Below are 17908 nucleotides of genomic sequence, written 5' to 3' on the forward strand. Positions count from 1 at the left end.
GTAGATATAATGCCACAATTAGGAATGAAAGATATTGTAATGCTTGTAAAACTGGTGCAATTGAAGATGAAACTCATTTTCTTTTTCAATGTAAAGCCTATTCTCATCTAAGGAACAGCTATTTTAGTAATTTTTATAAGATAAGTAAAATAAATATTGCCAATAACTTGGACAAAGAAAGATACATTTTACATGTATGTTTAAATAGTGAAATACATACTATTTTAAATATTACTGTTAAATTCATTAATGACTGCTTTGAACACAGATGTCAATTAGTCTAAGGAAATGTTAAACTGATCTATATAGATCAGTAAAAATATATATACTGTACATGCAACTATTGTAAACATACAATGATGTTCTTATATATTCATTGGGCCTTTGCCAATTATTGTAATTGTGTTTGTGCCAATAAAATATTTGTATTTGTATTTGTATTTGTATCCATTACATAATTTTATAATAGTTTTTATATCTTAAACTCGTGTGCTTAATTGCAGTACCTATAAATCGCAACATTTCTTGAGTTCATTTGTTAATATTTTTGACTTGGACAAAACCCAGTTTATCATAGACAAAAAAAGCGTGATATTATACTTTAATAAAATTGCTCGAATTAAAATGGGTCGAATTATCAATAATTTAAAATTTACTTTCACTTTCGACTGCGCATGCGTCGATGATTCGACGCTCAGCAAAAACATGTAAACACTTTGAAGTTAATTCTTGGAATTTCCTCACACAAGGCCTTCTCGTGAGTAGTGCATTTCATACGGGCGGCAAGTTTTATATATGGACGATGCAGATGCAGCTATGCATTATGAAAGTAACAGCTTGAGATAAACACAGACTGCATATCAGATCACGCGATATTTTGGAACTGCACGAAGCAACTATCATTTTGTTTTTACATGCATGTGTAACTTTAGAAAATTTTTATACCCAAATCTATGCAAATTGTATTTAGAAAATAATATGGTATATTAAACAAGCTAATTTTCTTTTTATATGGCTGATTAAATGTCAGATCATTTCATAATTGTGATCCAGCTTACGTTAACACTATTTATAGTCTCTTTGGTAAGCTGTTTTACCTCTGGGATAGGGGCAGACCAGGATTCAAACCAAGGCGTGCCCCTGTTTCTCACATATTTCCTTCCATTAATGCTTTTTACTCTCTACAGAGACTTTAATAATAGAGATAGGAAACTCTGCCATTAGTGCGTTTTGTTGTTTAAAAAAGTTACGAGACCAACCTTACTTTGAGAACTACATATTAGTAAATTGATATGTTGATATTTAATCAAAAGTATATTGTTTTTATGAAAGATGTGCATAGGATTTAGATGTTTTTTAAACAAAAAATTGAAAAATAAGATTAAAGAAAATTTATAGGCCAGCTATAAAACATCGGCAAAATCATGGTCGATGGGTAGCCAGCTGCTACCTAAAATTCCTCTTTTAATATTGTTTATAAGTCATAAACTCATGAAAATATAATATTTTGAATGTTTTGGTAATAGGATTTGGCTGTTTATATTTCGACGTATTTGTTTATTAGAAAGATATACTGATTTAAACTAAGAATACTTTACAATAGGGACCGGGATATTTCGATCAGTTGTGCCAATCTCTGTTATTCATGTCTCACTCTGCTCTCTATTATTATCATCCCATATATTCTTTATCCAAGTAAGAGTCGCAATATTACACCAACTTTGTTTTTTTTTTTCAGATTCTGAACATGTTGTGTTTAGACCAGTTAAAAACCAAAGACGATGACGAGACAGGTAATGGGGACCTGAATCCCTCTCCTGCAATTAATCTTCCTGTAAACTTAGAAACTGGTAATACTCATCCCTCCAGTAATGTTGAAAACGAGCTCAGTTTGTCAGCACAAGATGCCACAATAGACAGCCAAAGTTCATGTAAATCTGAATCTGTGGAGGGTGTTGTTCAGCCTGGCCAGGTGTGTAGTGTAACAGAGAGTGATGAAAACTCGTTCGTACCTGGACTTGAGTCAGGTGTCGAGTCTGAGGAACCTCATAACCCTTCACATCACCAACACTTTACAGAAAATACACATATTGAGGGGTCTCAACATTGTGTGAAATCAGAGGGGGGACATAATTGCAATAAATCGGACGAGAAACGTAGTTTGTCTGTAAACCAACAAATGTCAGAGTCATCAGGAGATATTTCACCTGAGCTCCAGCAATCAAATAAGTTGAGGGGAAGTATCTCACCTGTTGTAAAACAACCGGAGGAGTCAGGGAATGATTCATCCATCATTCACCCACCACATCATCAACAGAATGAGAGCCCCTTGTCACAGTTTACCTGTGGAGACTTGGTGTGGGTCAAGTTGATGAACACACCTTGGTGGCCAGCAAAGGTAAGCCTACCTTGTAATCAGGTGAAGTCATTCTCAATCTCAATCTGTATTGCAATGTTAAGTCATAGTTATTCTGTTCATGGAAAAGATAATATGAATTCTTAATTAAAAGTTACTTTTTTGAGAAAGTGATTTATAATAATGAAATATTCTTCATTAGGTGGATGGAGTGCAAGAGACAGGAAATAAACATTTCATCAGAGTGGAATTTTTCAATGAAAATGCCATGTAAGTTGTTCCTTTGTCATCTATTTCTTTTCTACAGGTACTTTTTAGGTTAAACTCCAAACAACATAGTTCCTGATATTACCCAAAGCATTGTCATGGCAAACAATTTGCATATTAAGTGATTAAGATAGCTTTTTTTCACTTGCAATAAAAAAAATAAATTGTAAATTTAAATTCTCTCACTGACAGAATACTCGTTGAACATGAAGATTTACTTTAATATTTTGAAAGACTGTGTTTAAAATTCACTCTGCAAAAAACATTGTATGATTGAGGCCAAAAATATTCCTGTATGAGAGGTGTATACATGTTATAAGAATTCTATTGGATACAAAAAAAAGAAATGTTTGAGGTGTTTCAGGAAACAATTTCACAATAGTCTGTTAGAGTGTAGGTAGTGTTTTTACAGTGGGGGAGAGAGTTACAAGGGTTTCCTGGCTATGCTCTCGGTCTCCTGTTACATTTCCTGTTTCATATTAATAATTATTTATACATTCTTTCTTTTGGTAGAGAGTTTATTAAAGATTCCAAGAAAATCAAAATGTTTGAGTGTCCAGAGAAGGAAACCTTCATCAAAAAAGGTAGGTTATTTTAAAACTTGAAGAATTTGTTAAAAACTTGCAATTTCATCTCCATTTAAGACACGTTTTCTAATATTTTTTTTCTAAAAATTACTTGGTTTTTGAAGATTTTATCTACAGATTTAACCAAAAATTTAACAAATAAGGATTTAAATTTTAACCAAAAATTTAATATCTTTCTGACTATATCTTTTTCATTTTAGTAGATATTTTTTTTAATGATTCAGAAGTGTCTTTTATGTACTTATAGTGACATATTGGTTTTCTTTGAAAGAAAATGAAAAATTGATCAATAATCTTTCAAAAGAGAAACTTTTATGGTCTGTTATCATCCTTGAATTTATTTAAAAAATAAACAATATTTTCTTGTCTTTTGTTTTTTATTTTTAAAACAGTTGATATATTGATTTCTATTCTACACACATAAGTTCACTCTAATAATTTTTCAGGCATGCAAAATAAATCAAAAGACAGAGCAGCTTTATTCAGTGAAGCATATAAATTGGCTGTTGGTGATATATCAGATGGGGCAAAAGTAGAACAATCGCCTTGTGATGGAAAGGGCTCAAATGGACTTTACAAATCTGTAATGGACTCTTCAGTACAATCCTCCAGTGATGGGAAGGGTTGCACAGATATCTCTGGCGAGGTGCTAAAATCTTCACAGAACTCTTCAGTTGATAGTAGTGGCCCAGAGAGGAGCTTGTGTGACAACCAGAGTTCTACATCTTTAAGTGAAAATCAGAAATTTAAGAAAGTGTCACTGACAGCCGTCAAAAGAAAACGACAAAACAGTAACAAAGGTGCCATCAGTAGCAAGAAAAGGAAAGTTCAGGATACGAGTGACACAAAAGTGAACCAGTCAAATCTTCCAGCGACAGAGGACCAGTCAATTCAGTCGACCAAGCGAAGAGGAAGAGGACGGCCACCATTGTGTAAAAGCAGTGGTAACGGAGTACCAAATGTAAAAAGTGTTAAAACAAAAGACAAACAACAAAGGATTACGAAAGCTGTGTCAAGGAAAACTCAATTAGCCAAGGAAAGAAATTATTCTCGGCAAGGACAGAGAAATGTTGGGAAAACAAAGAGCCGTAAACTTCCCAACAATATGTCAAGAACCAAGAAGAAGCATCAAGAGAAAATGGAGACCATGAAGGAGATTGAGGAGGAAAGGACAGAGGAACTGTACGGAGGGACGGATACCGGATACTCCGAGTCTAGCTCTCCCATACCCTACAGAGACGACGTATCCGAGTCGAGCTCTCCCATACCCTACAGAGACGATGTATCCGAGTCAAGCTCTCCTATACCCTACAGAGAGAACGTAGACTTGGGTATGTGTCTCAGTGAACAGACTAACTGTAATCTACAGCAGAGATCTTGTGTCTCAGAGAAAACTCGTCTACGCAAGTCAGAGACTATGGACTGTGACCCCAAACCACTAGTCAAGTTTAAGAGAAAGAAGTCCAGTGAATCAAAGGCAAAGGATCAAGACTCATTACCGTCCTTATGTAATCGTAGTATACGCAGGAAAGGACGTCCTCAAAAACCATCGAAGAAAATGAAAAACAAGAAGAAAAACAGGCACAAGAAAAACAGCACTCCAGAGGAGGATGACCACATTGATGACAAAGAATTAAATGATAATGTTGACTCTGTGTACACCGAGGCTAGTTCTCCAATACCATACGGAGGTCATGTGGATTCTGAGGGGATTTCAAATCATGGAAGAAATGCTGTAAGTGTTCTAGAAGACTCTTTGTATCTGCCCACCCCTACACGCTCTTTTATCAACTCAGAAGCTGTTCAGTCAAATTGTGATGCTGAAACCAATCAACTCAATGGCTGTGCCAGGGAAGAAATCGGCAGGTACCATCATACTTAATGGAATGTGTAATCAATTCTAGATGCAAAAATGTAACCCTCCCCATTTTATTGGGATGTGGAGGGGGTGAAAGATCAAGAAATTATCTGAGAGAGAATTAGATTTACGGGAATTTTTTAAGAATTCTAGTTGTTATAATGTAATCTGGCTGGGAGTTGGTAAAAACATTGGACGTATTGAACCTACTGAATTATAACAGGATACTAACTGATATTGTGTGCATGTTATTCATCATAAAGAAAGGGCTATATTGTTTGGTTTTCAAACACTTTGTTGGTTTTTTGTAGGGAAGGCTTTGACCCAAATCTTGACGTGGATGACTGCTATGGGAGTGATTCCGACGATGAAGATCTGCCTGATGTCTTGACCCCCTCCAGACAAGGTAACCACAAAGGTCAAAGGTCACTCCTTGATAAAATTAAATGTCAATCGATACTCTGTGTCAGAATTAAATGTCAATCCAAAATATTCACTCTGCATATTTCTCAGAAAAGGACACTAAAAACCAACTTTTATATGATATTTTTATGCGAGAATTATCATGAGGTTTGTGAGAGCCTCATCTTTGCACAAAATTCTCATTCTGAACAAGTCTTTGTTTTATGGTCGTTATTACAATTTATTTGACATTTTACAGCAGCTGTAATACAGGAGAAGGACATTGTTTATGTATGAACCTATTTGACATTTTACAGCAGCTGTAAACATATTTGACATTTTACAGCAGCTGTAAACATATTTGACATTTTACAGCAGCTGTAAACCTATTTGACATTTTACAGAGCTGTAAACCTATTTGATATTTTACAGCAGCTGTAAACTTATTTGACATTTTACAGCAGCTGTAAACATATTTGACATTTTACAGCAGCTGTAAACATATTTGACATTTTACAGCAGCTGTAAACATATTTGAAATTTTATAGCAGCTGTAAACCTATTTGACATTTTACAGCAGCTGTAAACCTATTTGACATTTTACAGCAGCTGTAAACCTATTTGATATTTTACAGCAGCTGTAATACAGGAGAAGGACATTGTTTGGCTGAAGTGGAAGGGCTGTCCTGTCTGGCCCGCCATTGTAAGTACTCAAGGCTTTAGAAACAGTTAGTTTTTATTTACTGGCCCACCATTGTGAGTACACTGAACTCATTGTGAAGTACTTAAAACTTGATTTTTCATTTACTTGTGTTCCATTGTAAGTATTTGTGTCACAATCCTTTATTGTTCCTTTACTGGCCTGCCATTGTAAGTTCCCCAGTCTCCTAGAGGCGATCTTAGAACAGTAAAAAAGGGTGGTATATGTCTTTTGTTGCTTTGCTAAAGAATAAATGGATGGGATCAATTTACTGACAATACACCACAACGGATCTGGGACTGGTCGCTTAACTGTGTCCCTGATTAACAGAGCATGTCTCTACTACATTTCTTACAATCATGGTGATGTTGCAAATGTTCTTTTTAATACTTGGTCATTTTTTGCTGCAGGTCAAAAGACTGCACAGGAAAAAGAAGAGGATTCTGAAAGTGTCCCTGTTGGTTGTTGAACCTCACAGATACATCCCCAAAAAGTACTGAACCAAGTAGAAAATATCACCATTATAAATCAAATCAGAAATGTAAAACTTGTAATAAATGAATGACAGATCTATATTACTTTTAAGAAACAGTACAATTTTTGACAACTAATTTACCATCTGTTTAATATCTTGTTAGTTGTACTGTAGATTCATTTAAATTTGTTAGAGCCAATTTTCAATGTCAGCATTTTTACATATTTATCAGGACATACCTGAAAACATGTAATTTCCTGAATAAGATTTTACAGTTAATACTCCATGTACAAGAAAACCCATGAAAAACAAGAAAATTGAGTCACCAAAAATTCTTGAGACTGCAATTTATTTTATGATAAAAACCATTTGTTTTAGGTTCACCATGAATTACAACCCTAGGTCAATCCTGCCATACAACTCCAAGGAATCGGACATCTTCATGGTGAGTTCTACACACATCTACATTGTACAATGTTCCTTGGTCGGTGCTTACTTAATGGCAGTACAGCTTTTCATCATAAACATTTTTTATTGATATTTTTACATTAAACATGAAACTAGTATCAAGACAATACCCTGAGAAATGTTTGCATTAAGGTCAGTGAAAAGACGGAAGATTTTTCACCATACCATTTTGTATAAGTACAGGGGTAAGCAAGTAGTGCTTATCGCAGTGTGTATTCATACATATATATCAGAATTTTTGTACCATTGGTTTCAAATCTACGAGAAAGGCTATGTTCTGAAGGAAAGGGCAGATATTGCAAGTGTAAATATTTCGTTGAAAAAAGATTATGAGAAGTGTTTTGGGGGGGGGGGGGGGGTTATTGAGGGATATTGTTTGTACATGTACAGGTATTAGTAAACAATCAAATGAGACCTCTATATGAATATCAATAGTTTCATCTCAAGAAGCAGAGGTACAGTCTTGAGAGGGGAGATATAATTTCTATATATTAATTTATGGATGGTGATTTGAAAACTGATGATTTTTTTTTCCAGGAGCAGGGCTACAGCCTTGAGGGGGAGGGGCGCCAGAGGTTCACAAAGGCGGTGGACCTGATCCACAGCTACATGACGCGGAAAATCCTGGGGACCCTCAAAAAGGAGGACGTTGAGTTCATGGAATGTCTGGGAGGTCAGGACAATGCACAAACATTCCACAATGTTTTATTTAATGTCTGGGAGGTCAGGACAATGTACAAACATTCTACAATGTTTTATCTAATGTCTGGGAGGTCAGGACAATACACAAACATTGTACAATGTTTTATTTAATGTCTGGGAGGTCAGGACAATGTACAAACATTCTACAATGTTTTATTTAATGTCTGGGAGGTCAGGACAATACACAAACATTGTACCATGTTTTATTTAATGTATGGGAGGTCAGGACATCACATAAACATTGTACAATGTTTTATTTAATGTCTGGGGGGTCAGGACAATACACAAACATTGTACAATGTTTTATTGTACAATGTTTTATTTAATGTATGGGAGGTCAGGACAATGCACAAACATTCCACAATGTTTTATTTATTGTCTGGGAGGTCAGGACAATACACAAACATTGTACAATGTTTTATTTAATGTCTGGGGGGTCAGGACAATACACAAACATTGTACAATGTTTTATTTAATGTCTGGGGGGTCAGGACAATACACAAACATTGTACAATGTTTTATTTAATGTCTGGGGGGTCAGGACAATACACAAACATTCCACAATGTTTTATTTATTGTCTGGGAGGTCAGGACAATACACAAACATTGTACAGTGTTTTATTTAATGTCTGGGGGGTCAGGACAATGCACAAACATTCCACAATGTTTTATTTATTGTCTGGGGGGTCAGGACAATACACAAACATTGTACAATGTTTTATTTAATGTCTGGGGGGTCAGGACAATACACAAACATTCCACAATGTTTTATTTATTGTCTGGGAGGTCAGGACAATACACAAACATTGTACAATGTTTTATTTAATGTCTGGGGGGTCAGGACAATACACAAACATTCCACAATGTTTTATTTAATGTCTGGGAGGTCAGGACAATGCACAAACATTCCACAATGTTTTATTTATTGTCTGGGAGGTCAGGACAATACACAAACATTGTACAATGTTTTATTTAATGTCCGGGGGGTCAGGACAATACACAAACATTGTACAATGTTTTATTTAATGTCCGGGGGGTCAGGACAATACACAAACATTCCACAATGTTTTATTTAATGTCTGGGAGGTCAGGACAATGCACAAACATTCCTCAATGTTTTATTTAATGTCTGGGAGGTCAGGACAATGCACAAACATTCCTCAATGTTTTATTTAATGTCTGGGAGGTCAGGACAATACACAAACATTGTACAATGTTTTATTTAATGTCTGGGGGGTCAGGACAATACACAAACATTGTACAATGTTTTATTTATTGTCTGGGAGGTCGGGACAACACATAAACATTGTACAATGTTTTATTTAATGTCTTGGAGGTCAGGACAATGCACAAACATTCTGCAATGTTTTATTTAATGTCTGGGAGGTCAGGACAATGCACAAACATTCTACAATGTTTTATTTAATGTCTGGGGGGGGGGGTCAGGACAATACACAAACATTGTACAATGTTTTATTTATTGTCTGGGAGGTCAGGACAATACACAAACATTGTACAATGTTTTATTTAATGTCTGGGAGGTCAGGACAATGCACAAACATTGTACAATGTTTTATTTAATGTCTGGGGGGTCAGGACAATGCACAAACATTCTGCAATGTTTTATTTAATGTCCGGGAGGTCAGGACAATGTACAAACATTCTACAATGTTTTATTTAATGTCTGGGAGGTCAGAACAATGCACAAACATACTGCAGTGTTTTATTGAATGTCTGGGAGGTCAGGACAATACACAAACATTGTAAAATGTTTTATTTAATGTCTGGGAGGTCAGGACAACACACAAACATTGTACAATGTTTTATTTAATGTCTGGGAGGTCAGGACAATGCACAAACATTGTACAATGTTTATTTAATGTCTGGGAGGTCAGGACAACACACAAACATTGTACAATGTTTTATTTAATGTCTGGGAGGTCAGGACAATGCACAAACATTGTACAATGTTTATTTAATGTCTGGGAGGTCAGGACAATGCACAAACATTCCACAATGTTTTATTTAATGTCTGGGGGTCAGGACAATACACAAACATTATACAATGTTTTATTTGATGTCTGGGAGGTCAGGACAATGTACAAACATTGTACAATGTTTTATTTAATGTCTGGGGGGTCAGGACAATACACAAACATTGTACAATGTTTTATTCATTGTCTTGGAGGTCGGGACAACACACAAACATTGTACAATGTTTTATTTAATGTCTGGGAGGTCAGGACAATGCACAAACATTTCTCAATGTTTTTTTGAATGTCTGGGAGGTCAGGACAATGCACAAACATTGTACAATGTTTTATTTAATGTCTGGGAGGTCAGGACAATGTACAAATGTCAGGACAATACACAAACATTGTACAATGTTTTATTTAATGTCTGGGGGGTCAGGACAATACACAAACATTCCACAATGTTTTATTTAATGTCTGGGAGGTCAGGACAATGCACAAACATTCCTCAATGTTTTATTTAATGTCTGGGAGGTCAGGACAATGCACAAACATTCTGCAATGTTTTATTTAATGTATGGGAGGTCAGGACAATGCACAAACATTGCACAATGTTTTATTTAATGTCTGGGAGGTCAGGACAATGCACAAACATTCCGCAATGTTTTATTTAATGTCTGGGAGGTCAGGACAATACACAAACATTGTACAATGTTTTATTTATTGTCTGGGAGGTCAGGACAACACACAAACATTGTACAATGTTTTATTTAATGTCTGGGAGGTCAGGACAATACACAAACATTGTACAATGTTTTATTTAATGTCTGGGAGGTCAGGACAATGCACAAACATTCTACAATTTTTTATTTAATGTCCGGGAGGTCAGGACAATGCACAAACATTCTACAATGTTTTATGATTGTTGTATTTCTGATAGCTAACATTTGAAAGGAATATTAAGGATGAATTGTCAAATAAACCCAAAATTGACTCATTATAGATAGTAATCTTTGCTTTTGACATAGATACCTGTCAAACAACAGTCTTAAAGAAATGTATTGAAGCAGTGATGCATCAACTTTTCTGTTGACAAAATATTTTATATGCACTCTTTGTTTGATAAATTTTCTTGCTTACATTTTTTTTACCTGTATGATTATAATCTTGCTGACACTCTGACAGTTACGCGAATATACCTCTACAGCTAACCAGATTGCACTGCTTTGTTTTGACAGACTTTCCGGAGCTGGGTGAGAGTTCCCCTCTCTCCTCACCGGTCACTGACCAGGAGGCCCTGCCCCCCTCCCCTCTGCCGTCAGAGGCCAGCGAGGGCAGCCAGGAAGACAGTCTTGTGTGTGTGGGGGTGGAGGAACCAAAGTCAGACCCAGAGATTGCCAAAAGGTACTCAACAGAGTTTGGTATTGGTTGAAAAGTGTATTATATTACATGTATTATTATACCCCCTGCAAACGAAGTTTGGGGGGGTATATAGGAATCACCTTGTCCGTCCGTCCGTCCGTCCGTTTGTCTGTTCGATTCGTGTCCGGTCCATATCTTTCTTATGGAGAAACATTAGAAGTTCTTACTTCACACAAAGATTGCTTATGACCTAAGGGTGTGTCATGACCTTGAACCAAGGTCATTCAGGCAAGGTCAAGGTCACCAACAGAAAAAGTGCAAAATTCGTGTCCGGTCCATATCTTTCTTATGGAGAAACATTAGAAGTTCTTACTTCACACAAAGATTGCTTATGACTTAAGGGTGTGTCATGACCTTGAACCAAGGTCATTTGGACAAGGTCAGGGTCACCAACAGAAAAAGTGCAAAATTCATGTCCGGTCCATATCTTTCTTATGGAGAAACATTGGAAGATTTTACTTCACACTAAGATTGCTTATGACTTAAGGGTGTGTCAGGACCTTAACCCAAGGTCATTCGGGCAAGGTCAAGGTCACTGTCAGAAAAAGTGCAAAATTCGTGTCAGGTCTATATCTTTTTAATGGAGAAACATTGGAAGTTCTTACTTCACACAAAGATTGCTTATGACATAAGGGTGTGTCATGACCTTGACCCAAGGTCATTTTGACAAGGTCAAGGTCAATGGCAGAAAAAAATGCAAAGTTCTTGTCTGGTCCATATCTTTCTTATGGAGAAACATTGGAAGTTCTCAGTTCACACAAAGATTGCTTATGAGCTAAGGGTTCGTCATGACCTTCACCCAAGGTCATTTGGGCAAGGCCTAGGTCACTTGCAGAAAAGTGTAAAACTTGTGTCCAGTCCATATCTTTCTAATGGACAAGTATTGGAAGTTCTTAATTCACATCTAGAATGCTTATAACCTGAGAGTGTGTCATGACCTTGACCAAAGGTCAATTGAGGAAGTTCAAGGTCATTGTTTAAAAAAAATCAGGCTCAGTATACCAACAATTCAAAATGTTTATATTAAGTGGCTGCTTGACATGTGGAATTTCGTTTGATTCCAGTCATGTTTGTAAACATAAGGATGCAAATGTCCTCATGCATTAACAGTTAACTTGAACTAAAATGGAATTTAAAGAATACAAATTGGTTTGTGTACTCATATAAGCATTAACAGTTTTAAAAAATAGAGCAGTTGTTATTTATACAAAATGGACGATGAAATAGATTCATCCAATATTTCTATAATAGAAAAAAAACATGAGTTATGATTTTTTCTTAGCGGGGGGTATCAATTGTGAGCTTGCTCACAGTACCTCTAGTTGTTTTGTTATTTATCAATGGAAATTTTCCATTTGTTTTGATAAAAATGCTTGAAATAAATTTAAGCTAATGTATGAAGGCCACTGTGCCTCACTTGAATTTCAATTATCACACAAATTTTGTATTAAATTCATAACTGAAATTATCATGAATACAACACTCACATGAATTTGACTTTTAAGAAATTTACAGGGTAATGTAAACTTCAGCTTAAAACTATTTAGAATTTTATACAGTTGAAATTAGCTGGTGTTTCCTAAAATTACCAACTCCAGAAATTCATTTGAGAAAATTTCAACCAAAACTTAATTGAGTGAATTTCATGTTGAGATTTGTGTAAATGCTCCCATCACATCAATTTTATGTGATGCGTAATTGGCTGTGTACAGAATGTTACCCAAAGATTTGTGCAATGAACATGTATCATTGCAACTTTAATATAGCGGTATCTCTAATATTTAGGTATGAGAAGATTAAAGAAAGGAATGAACCGTTAGTGGAGTTTTTGAAGACCAATGAAGTCAAGGTGTGTATTTTAATTCAACAAAGATCTACATGTATGTATAAATTGCTTCAAATGAAATCAAATGAAGATTGTTTTGTAACTTCATATACCGGTACTATCACTGAGTAATTTATTGCATTGGGTTGTGTTTACAGGATTATCTTTTGGATATTCTGAGAGAAAAGAAGAAGAGTGAGAAACATACCACTTACAAGTTTGGTCTGTCCAAGGCAAGGGACGCGCTGAAGAATCCAGGATTTGGACCCATCGCTGATGAAAGCCAAGTAAGTGTAGAGTTGTACTCTCTTTGACTATGTTGTTATAAGCTCATGAGTTTGGACCCATCGCTGATGTAAACTAGGTCAATGTTGGAATAATATGATGGTCAACAAGCGTACCAAAGTCGGCAATGCACTTCTCTAGACCTGGTTACAAATTAATATCTAATCTCAATGTACATACATGTACATAGAATTGCAACAAAAAGTGCTGAACCCAATAAGCTGATAATGCAAACCAACTGGAAATAATTCAAACTTATTTTGAAAACAAAATCAAAAAATTAGCAGAAGCAGAAAATAAAGTTATAATGTTGTGCACTCAACTGTGTGGGTTTTTTTGCAGCAGGAGGATGTTTTATTTACCATGGTGAACTGGTACAAACAAGAGACGAAGCCGTCTCCCAAAGAACTCCCAGATGTGAACTATGTACTGGACGTCTGGGTCCCTGAGGTATGTCTCATACTATAGACCAATAAATGTGAATTTTTAACCAAGTCAAATACTGTAGATTCCTTATTTTTTTACGTGAGTACATAATTTCACAATTTAATCATTTTGCATCAAACTGCAAGAATTTAGAAATTTAGTTTACAATCTTCAGAAAAATGAAAGCTAGATTTTAAAATTGACAGGATATACTTCTGTGATTTAAGGTAGTCCTATACTCGGCACTAAATGGGCTCAATCATTAAAAGCTTAGCTTTAAATGATAAATATACATTCTAGCAATACATATACAAAGGAAAATATGTATGTTTACATTCTAGTTTGTTTGTTATCACCTCTCAGACGGGTGTACCCCCTTGCGAAAATTATTGAAAATTATGAAATTTGCCAGGCGTCCGTTTTTCCTAAAAATAATTACCAATTTTGGGAAAATAAGAACTGAATTTACAAAATAGAGTATAAATATTTATTTAAGCCATATCTCATCAAAAATTTTGCGCAAATTTTTGTAAGTAAGTACGCTTTATGGACCTGATGTATCAAAATAGAATACAAAAAATGCAATGCTAGTATCGCGTTTGGTAATTTTTTTACTATTTTATGGACTCAAACTTAAATTCATGGTGTTTATTCTATAGATTGACATCTTAGAAAAAAGATTTGGTAAAATAAATTATATGTTGACGGATTACTTTTCACGCTATAAGCTCTAAACCAAGTAGACCCTGACGAAAAAATCCATAAAAATCACATTTTGCTACAGTTTTCTGCCTAGATTTGTCAACAATGTTAGATATCATTTAAACGTTAATTAATTGACGATTTATTAAATTCGAAATAGCTTCTGTCTCTAAATTTAAACCAGTTTTAGTAAAAGAAAAATTCGGGGGGGGGGGGGGGGGGGGGGGGGGGGGGGGGGGGGGGGGTCAAAACAAAGAAGATATAAGCATACCTGAGATCCTGGTTAATCAGACACTTTGTTTTTCATTTTACTTTAACAGAATCGAGTTTCTCAACATTAATCATTTCTATCTCTCATAGAATACATATATTACCATTCTAATTGCTTATTATTGCCATTGTTTACAACATCGATGTAGAGCAAAATCAATACCGGGTATCAAAAACGCTTTGTAAAAGTCGAACCAATATTGTAAAATCCGTATTATGACGTAGTGCGATACTCGGACTACTTTAACATGAATATTAATTCCTCATGTTTAATTTGGAATCAACAGTATTCATACAAAGAAGTTTTACAAATGTTATACAATGTTTATGATTTATTGATTCACAAGATTGTACAATTGCTATTTTATTGACTTTAGGGTATTGTGTACGCCTTGATAAAGATGAAGAAGTACTCTCGTAAGAAGGCGTGGGAACAGTTTGAGAAGGGTGTGTTCATGACGAAGCGCGAAAAGGCTGAGGTTCACGAGTCTCTACTTGAGAGCGCCTCGAGGATTTCCCCGGAAGACAGGCAGAGGTATGAGGAAAACCTCCGCCACAGAATGGACCTCATCTCTCACCTCAGTGGACTCCAAAATGTCATCTTCTGACCTCTCACCTTGGTGGAATCCAAAATGTCATCTTCTGACCTCTCACCTCAGTGGACTCCATAATGTCATCTTCTGACCTCTCACCTCAGTGGACTCCAAAATGTCATCTTCTGACCTCTCACCTTGGTGGAATCCAAAATGTCATCTTCTGACCTCTCACCTCAGCAGTCTCATTACCTCATTAGACTTCAAAACCTTTGGATAAAAAAAAAACCCTTAACTGGATGGAAGTCCAAAAAATATAGACTATCAACAAAGGATGACTGTTGGAAAATTTCTTCTCAATCACCTCAATCAGATTTTTGACTAGTATGACTTTTTGACTAGAATTTTTATTGTTTATGTATACAGCTCAGTGATTAAACTCCTGTACTTAATGCTTAAGCTGGTAACTAGAACGAGTGTTCATGTACTTAAAATAATCGATTTTTTGCCACTTATGTAAATCTGGTTGAATCATTGAGTCAAATTGTTTTACTTAGAATTTCAGTTTCAGACCTTATAAGCATTTGATCAATGTGTAATTATATTTAATTGGTGAAATGAGGAAACTTTTCCCCTTCATCATTATTTTCAGTGAGATTCGCCTGTAGTCTTTGTTTGTCCATTGTTATGTTTTAAGGAGTCACTAATCTTGGATGTTAAAATCTCTGGCTTGTTTGAATATTCCTGCCGTCATTATGACCATTTTCCCATCATTGTGTCTTATGTTTCCGAAAGAATGATGTTAAACATACTACGGTAGTCTACGATAAGATATATTGGTTGTACATACTGAATCAATACCGGTAGTTCTTTCAAAGAAGTTAAGACACCATATTCAACTTTAAGCGAGATCTTTCGATTTATATTCTTGTAAAGAAGCCATGATAAATGTACTTGCTTTGCTCAATTACTTGGCAGATGAAATGTACCCAGTTCCTTTTAAAAAAGTGTAAAAGAGTGTATTTACATATTAATGTTGTGGTGTGTCTGTGATAATTTAAGAGTGCGAGAAGCTTAAGGCATTAAACAGATATATACAGTGTGTTTATTATAGGACACAAGTCAGAAAGGAGTTGTTTTGTAATGAACTCTAGGGTGAATTAAGCATTATATCCACATTTATTCAAAGAATAGAAGTGCAAAAAAAACAATTTGCCACAAATTATGTAAACTTAATTTGTAATATGTACAAATTTGTAATATATTCCTAAATGATGATTTCCCAATTGTGATTTTACATTCTCAAATTTTAACCTGTGTTTTTTTTTTCATATTTTATAAATCCGCAATAAAGGAAATAAACAATATATATCTTCTTGTTTTTCACTACAACTGGTCAGTAGATGGCGCTTCACTTCACTCGGTGTTCACAAGTTGATTGTACAATGATACTGTCAGTTATTTTTGCAATGATTCAAATTATCATAGATTTTTTCTTTCACATCATAAAAAATTCGATTCACAGAAATTACATGCATGTCTAGTATAGCATGTAATACACAGAAATTATGTCTGGTATAGTTTGCAAGTAGAAACTTAATTTTCACTTTCAAAGAGTGACTAATGCAAATAAGAGGCGACACCATTTTCACAAAATCTTGTAACACATAGAAAGAACCCGGCATCTTGCGACAATATCCTGTGAACAATATATCACATGCAAAGTCATTCCAAAGAAGAGCTGAAGAATTTGGCATCTCACTGTAGTCTGCGAGATTTACATGTATTTACAGGTGTACCTTGGAGCGAGTTCACCCCAAAATTAATTTTTGTAATTTACTGTCATTTGAGAATTAGCTCTTGACTTATCATCAATGAGTTTGCTTAACTGGCCATTCAAATTGTTGATTTAAAAAAAAGCGAAATGGCAAAAGTGTACTCCTGAACATTAAAAACATTAGTTGATTTGATTTTACTGTTTGAAAATTTTTTAAAAATGCAGTAACTTCTGGTCAAACGCGCTTTTTACTCGTAGTATTTAAGATTATGAAATATGAGAAATTCCTGTTCTGTTTTACAGATTAGGAATGATAATAATCATCACAGCACACTACTTTGTGCAATTGATTTTATAAATACATGTGTACAAGTATTAGGCAGAATCTTTCCATGTGGTATGGAATTTATTCAAGGTATCTCTCAGATAACCTAGCACACCCACAGGTGGTTTTACATGTAATCTGAACAAAGAAATATAATTTCCACAACAGTCAATGACATGTATTGACAACATGAATTAATTTATCATGTAGAGTTAAATGTACAAGCACGTTTTCGTATTCATTTCTTAAAATTTGAAATTAGAATGAATTTTTTATAAGGTGAATCAAATATACTATAGTACAATCATTTAAATTTGTGGGCGCCAACTTTTGAGAATTGTGGGGTTTTATATGTTAATTTGTGGGGATTTATTTCATGGATGTCGTTACTCAGTTTCTGTAAGAAAACTAACTTGTATTTCAAACAAAATTTGTTTTCGTTAAGGATGTAAATTTGTGGGGGAGGGCTTACCATGAATACCACGAAAATTGGGCCACCACAAATTCTAATGATTCCACAGTACAAGTACTTTATTAGGTTAGGTGTATTAAATA

The 17908-nt window shown here is 35.1% G+C and overlaps 1 protein-coding gene across 1 annotated transcript; it reads left to right on the forward strand.

Annotated features, from left to right (window-relative positions):
- Nucleotides 1-676: 676 nt before the first annotated feature.
- LOC128175477 (uncharacterized) lies at nt 677-16616 on the forward strand. The gene is made up of 15 exons (XM_052841106.1): nt 677-757; nt 1739-2398; nt 2559-2626; nt 3137-3207; nt 3657-5076; nt 5380-5474; nt 6106-6173; nt 6581-6663; nt 7024-7090; nt 7651-7786; nt 11027-11192; nt 12996-13059; nt 13194-13322; nt 13663-13770; nt 15096-16616. The coding sequence occupies exons 1-15, from the start codon at nt 683-685 to the stop codon at nt 15324-15326; spliced, it is 3441 nt and encodes a 1146-aa protein (XP_052697066.1). The 5' UTR covers nt 677-682; the 3' UTR covers nt 15327-16616.
- The last annotated feature ends 1292 nt before the right edge of the window (nt 16617-17908 follow it).

The sequence above is a fragment of the Crassostrea angulata genome, chromosome 3 (assembly GCF_025612915.1).
Source record: "Crassostrea angulata isolate pt1a10 chromosome 3, ASM2561291v2, whole genome shotgun sequence".
In the NCBI taxonomy this organism is placed as follows: Eukaryota; Metazoa; Mollusca; class Bivalvia; order Ostreida; family Ostreidae; genus Magallana; species Magallana angulata.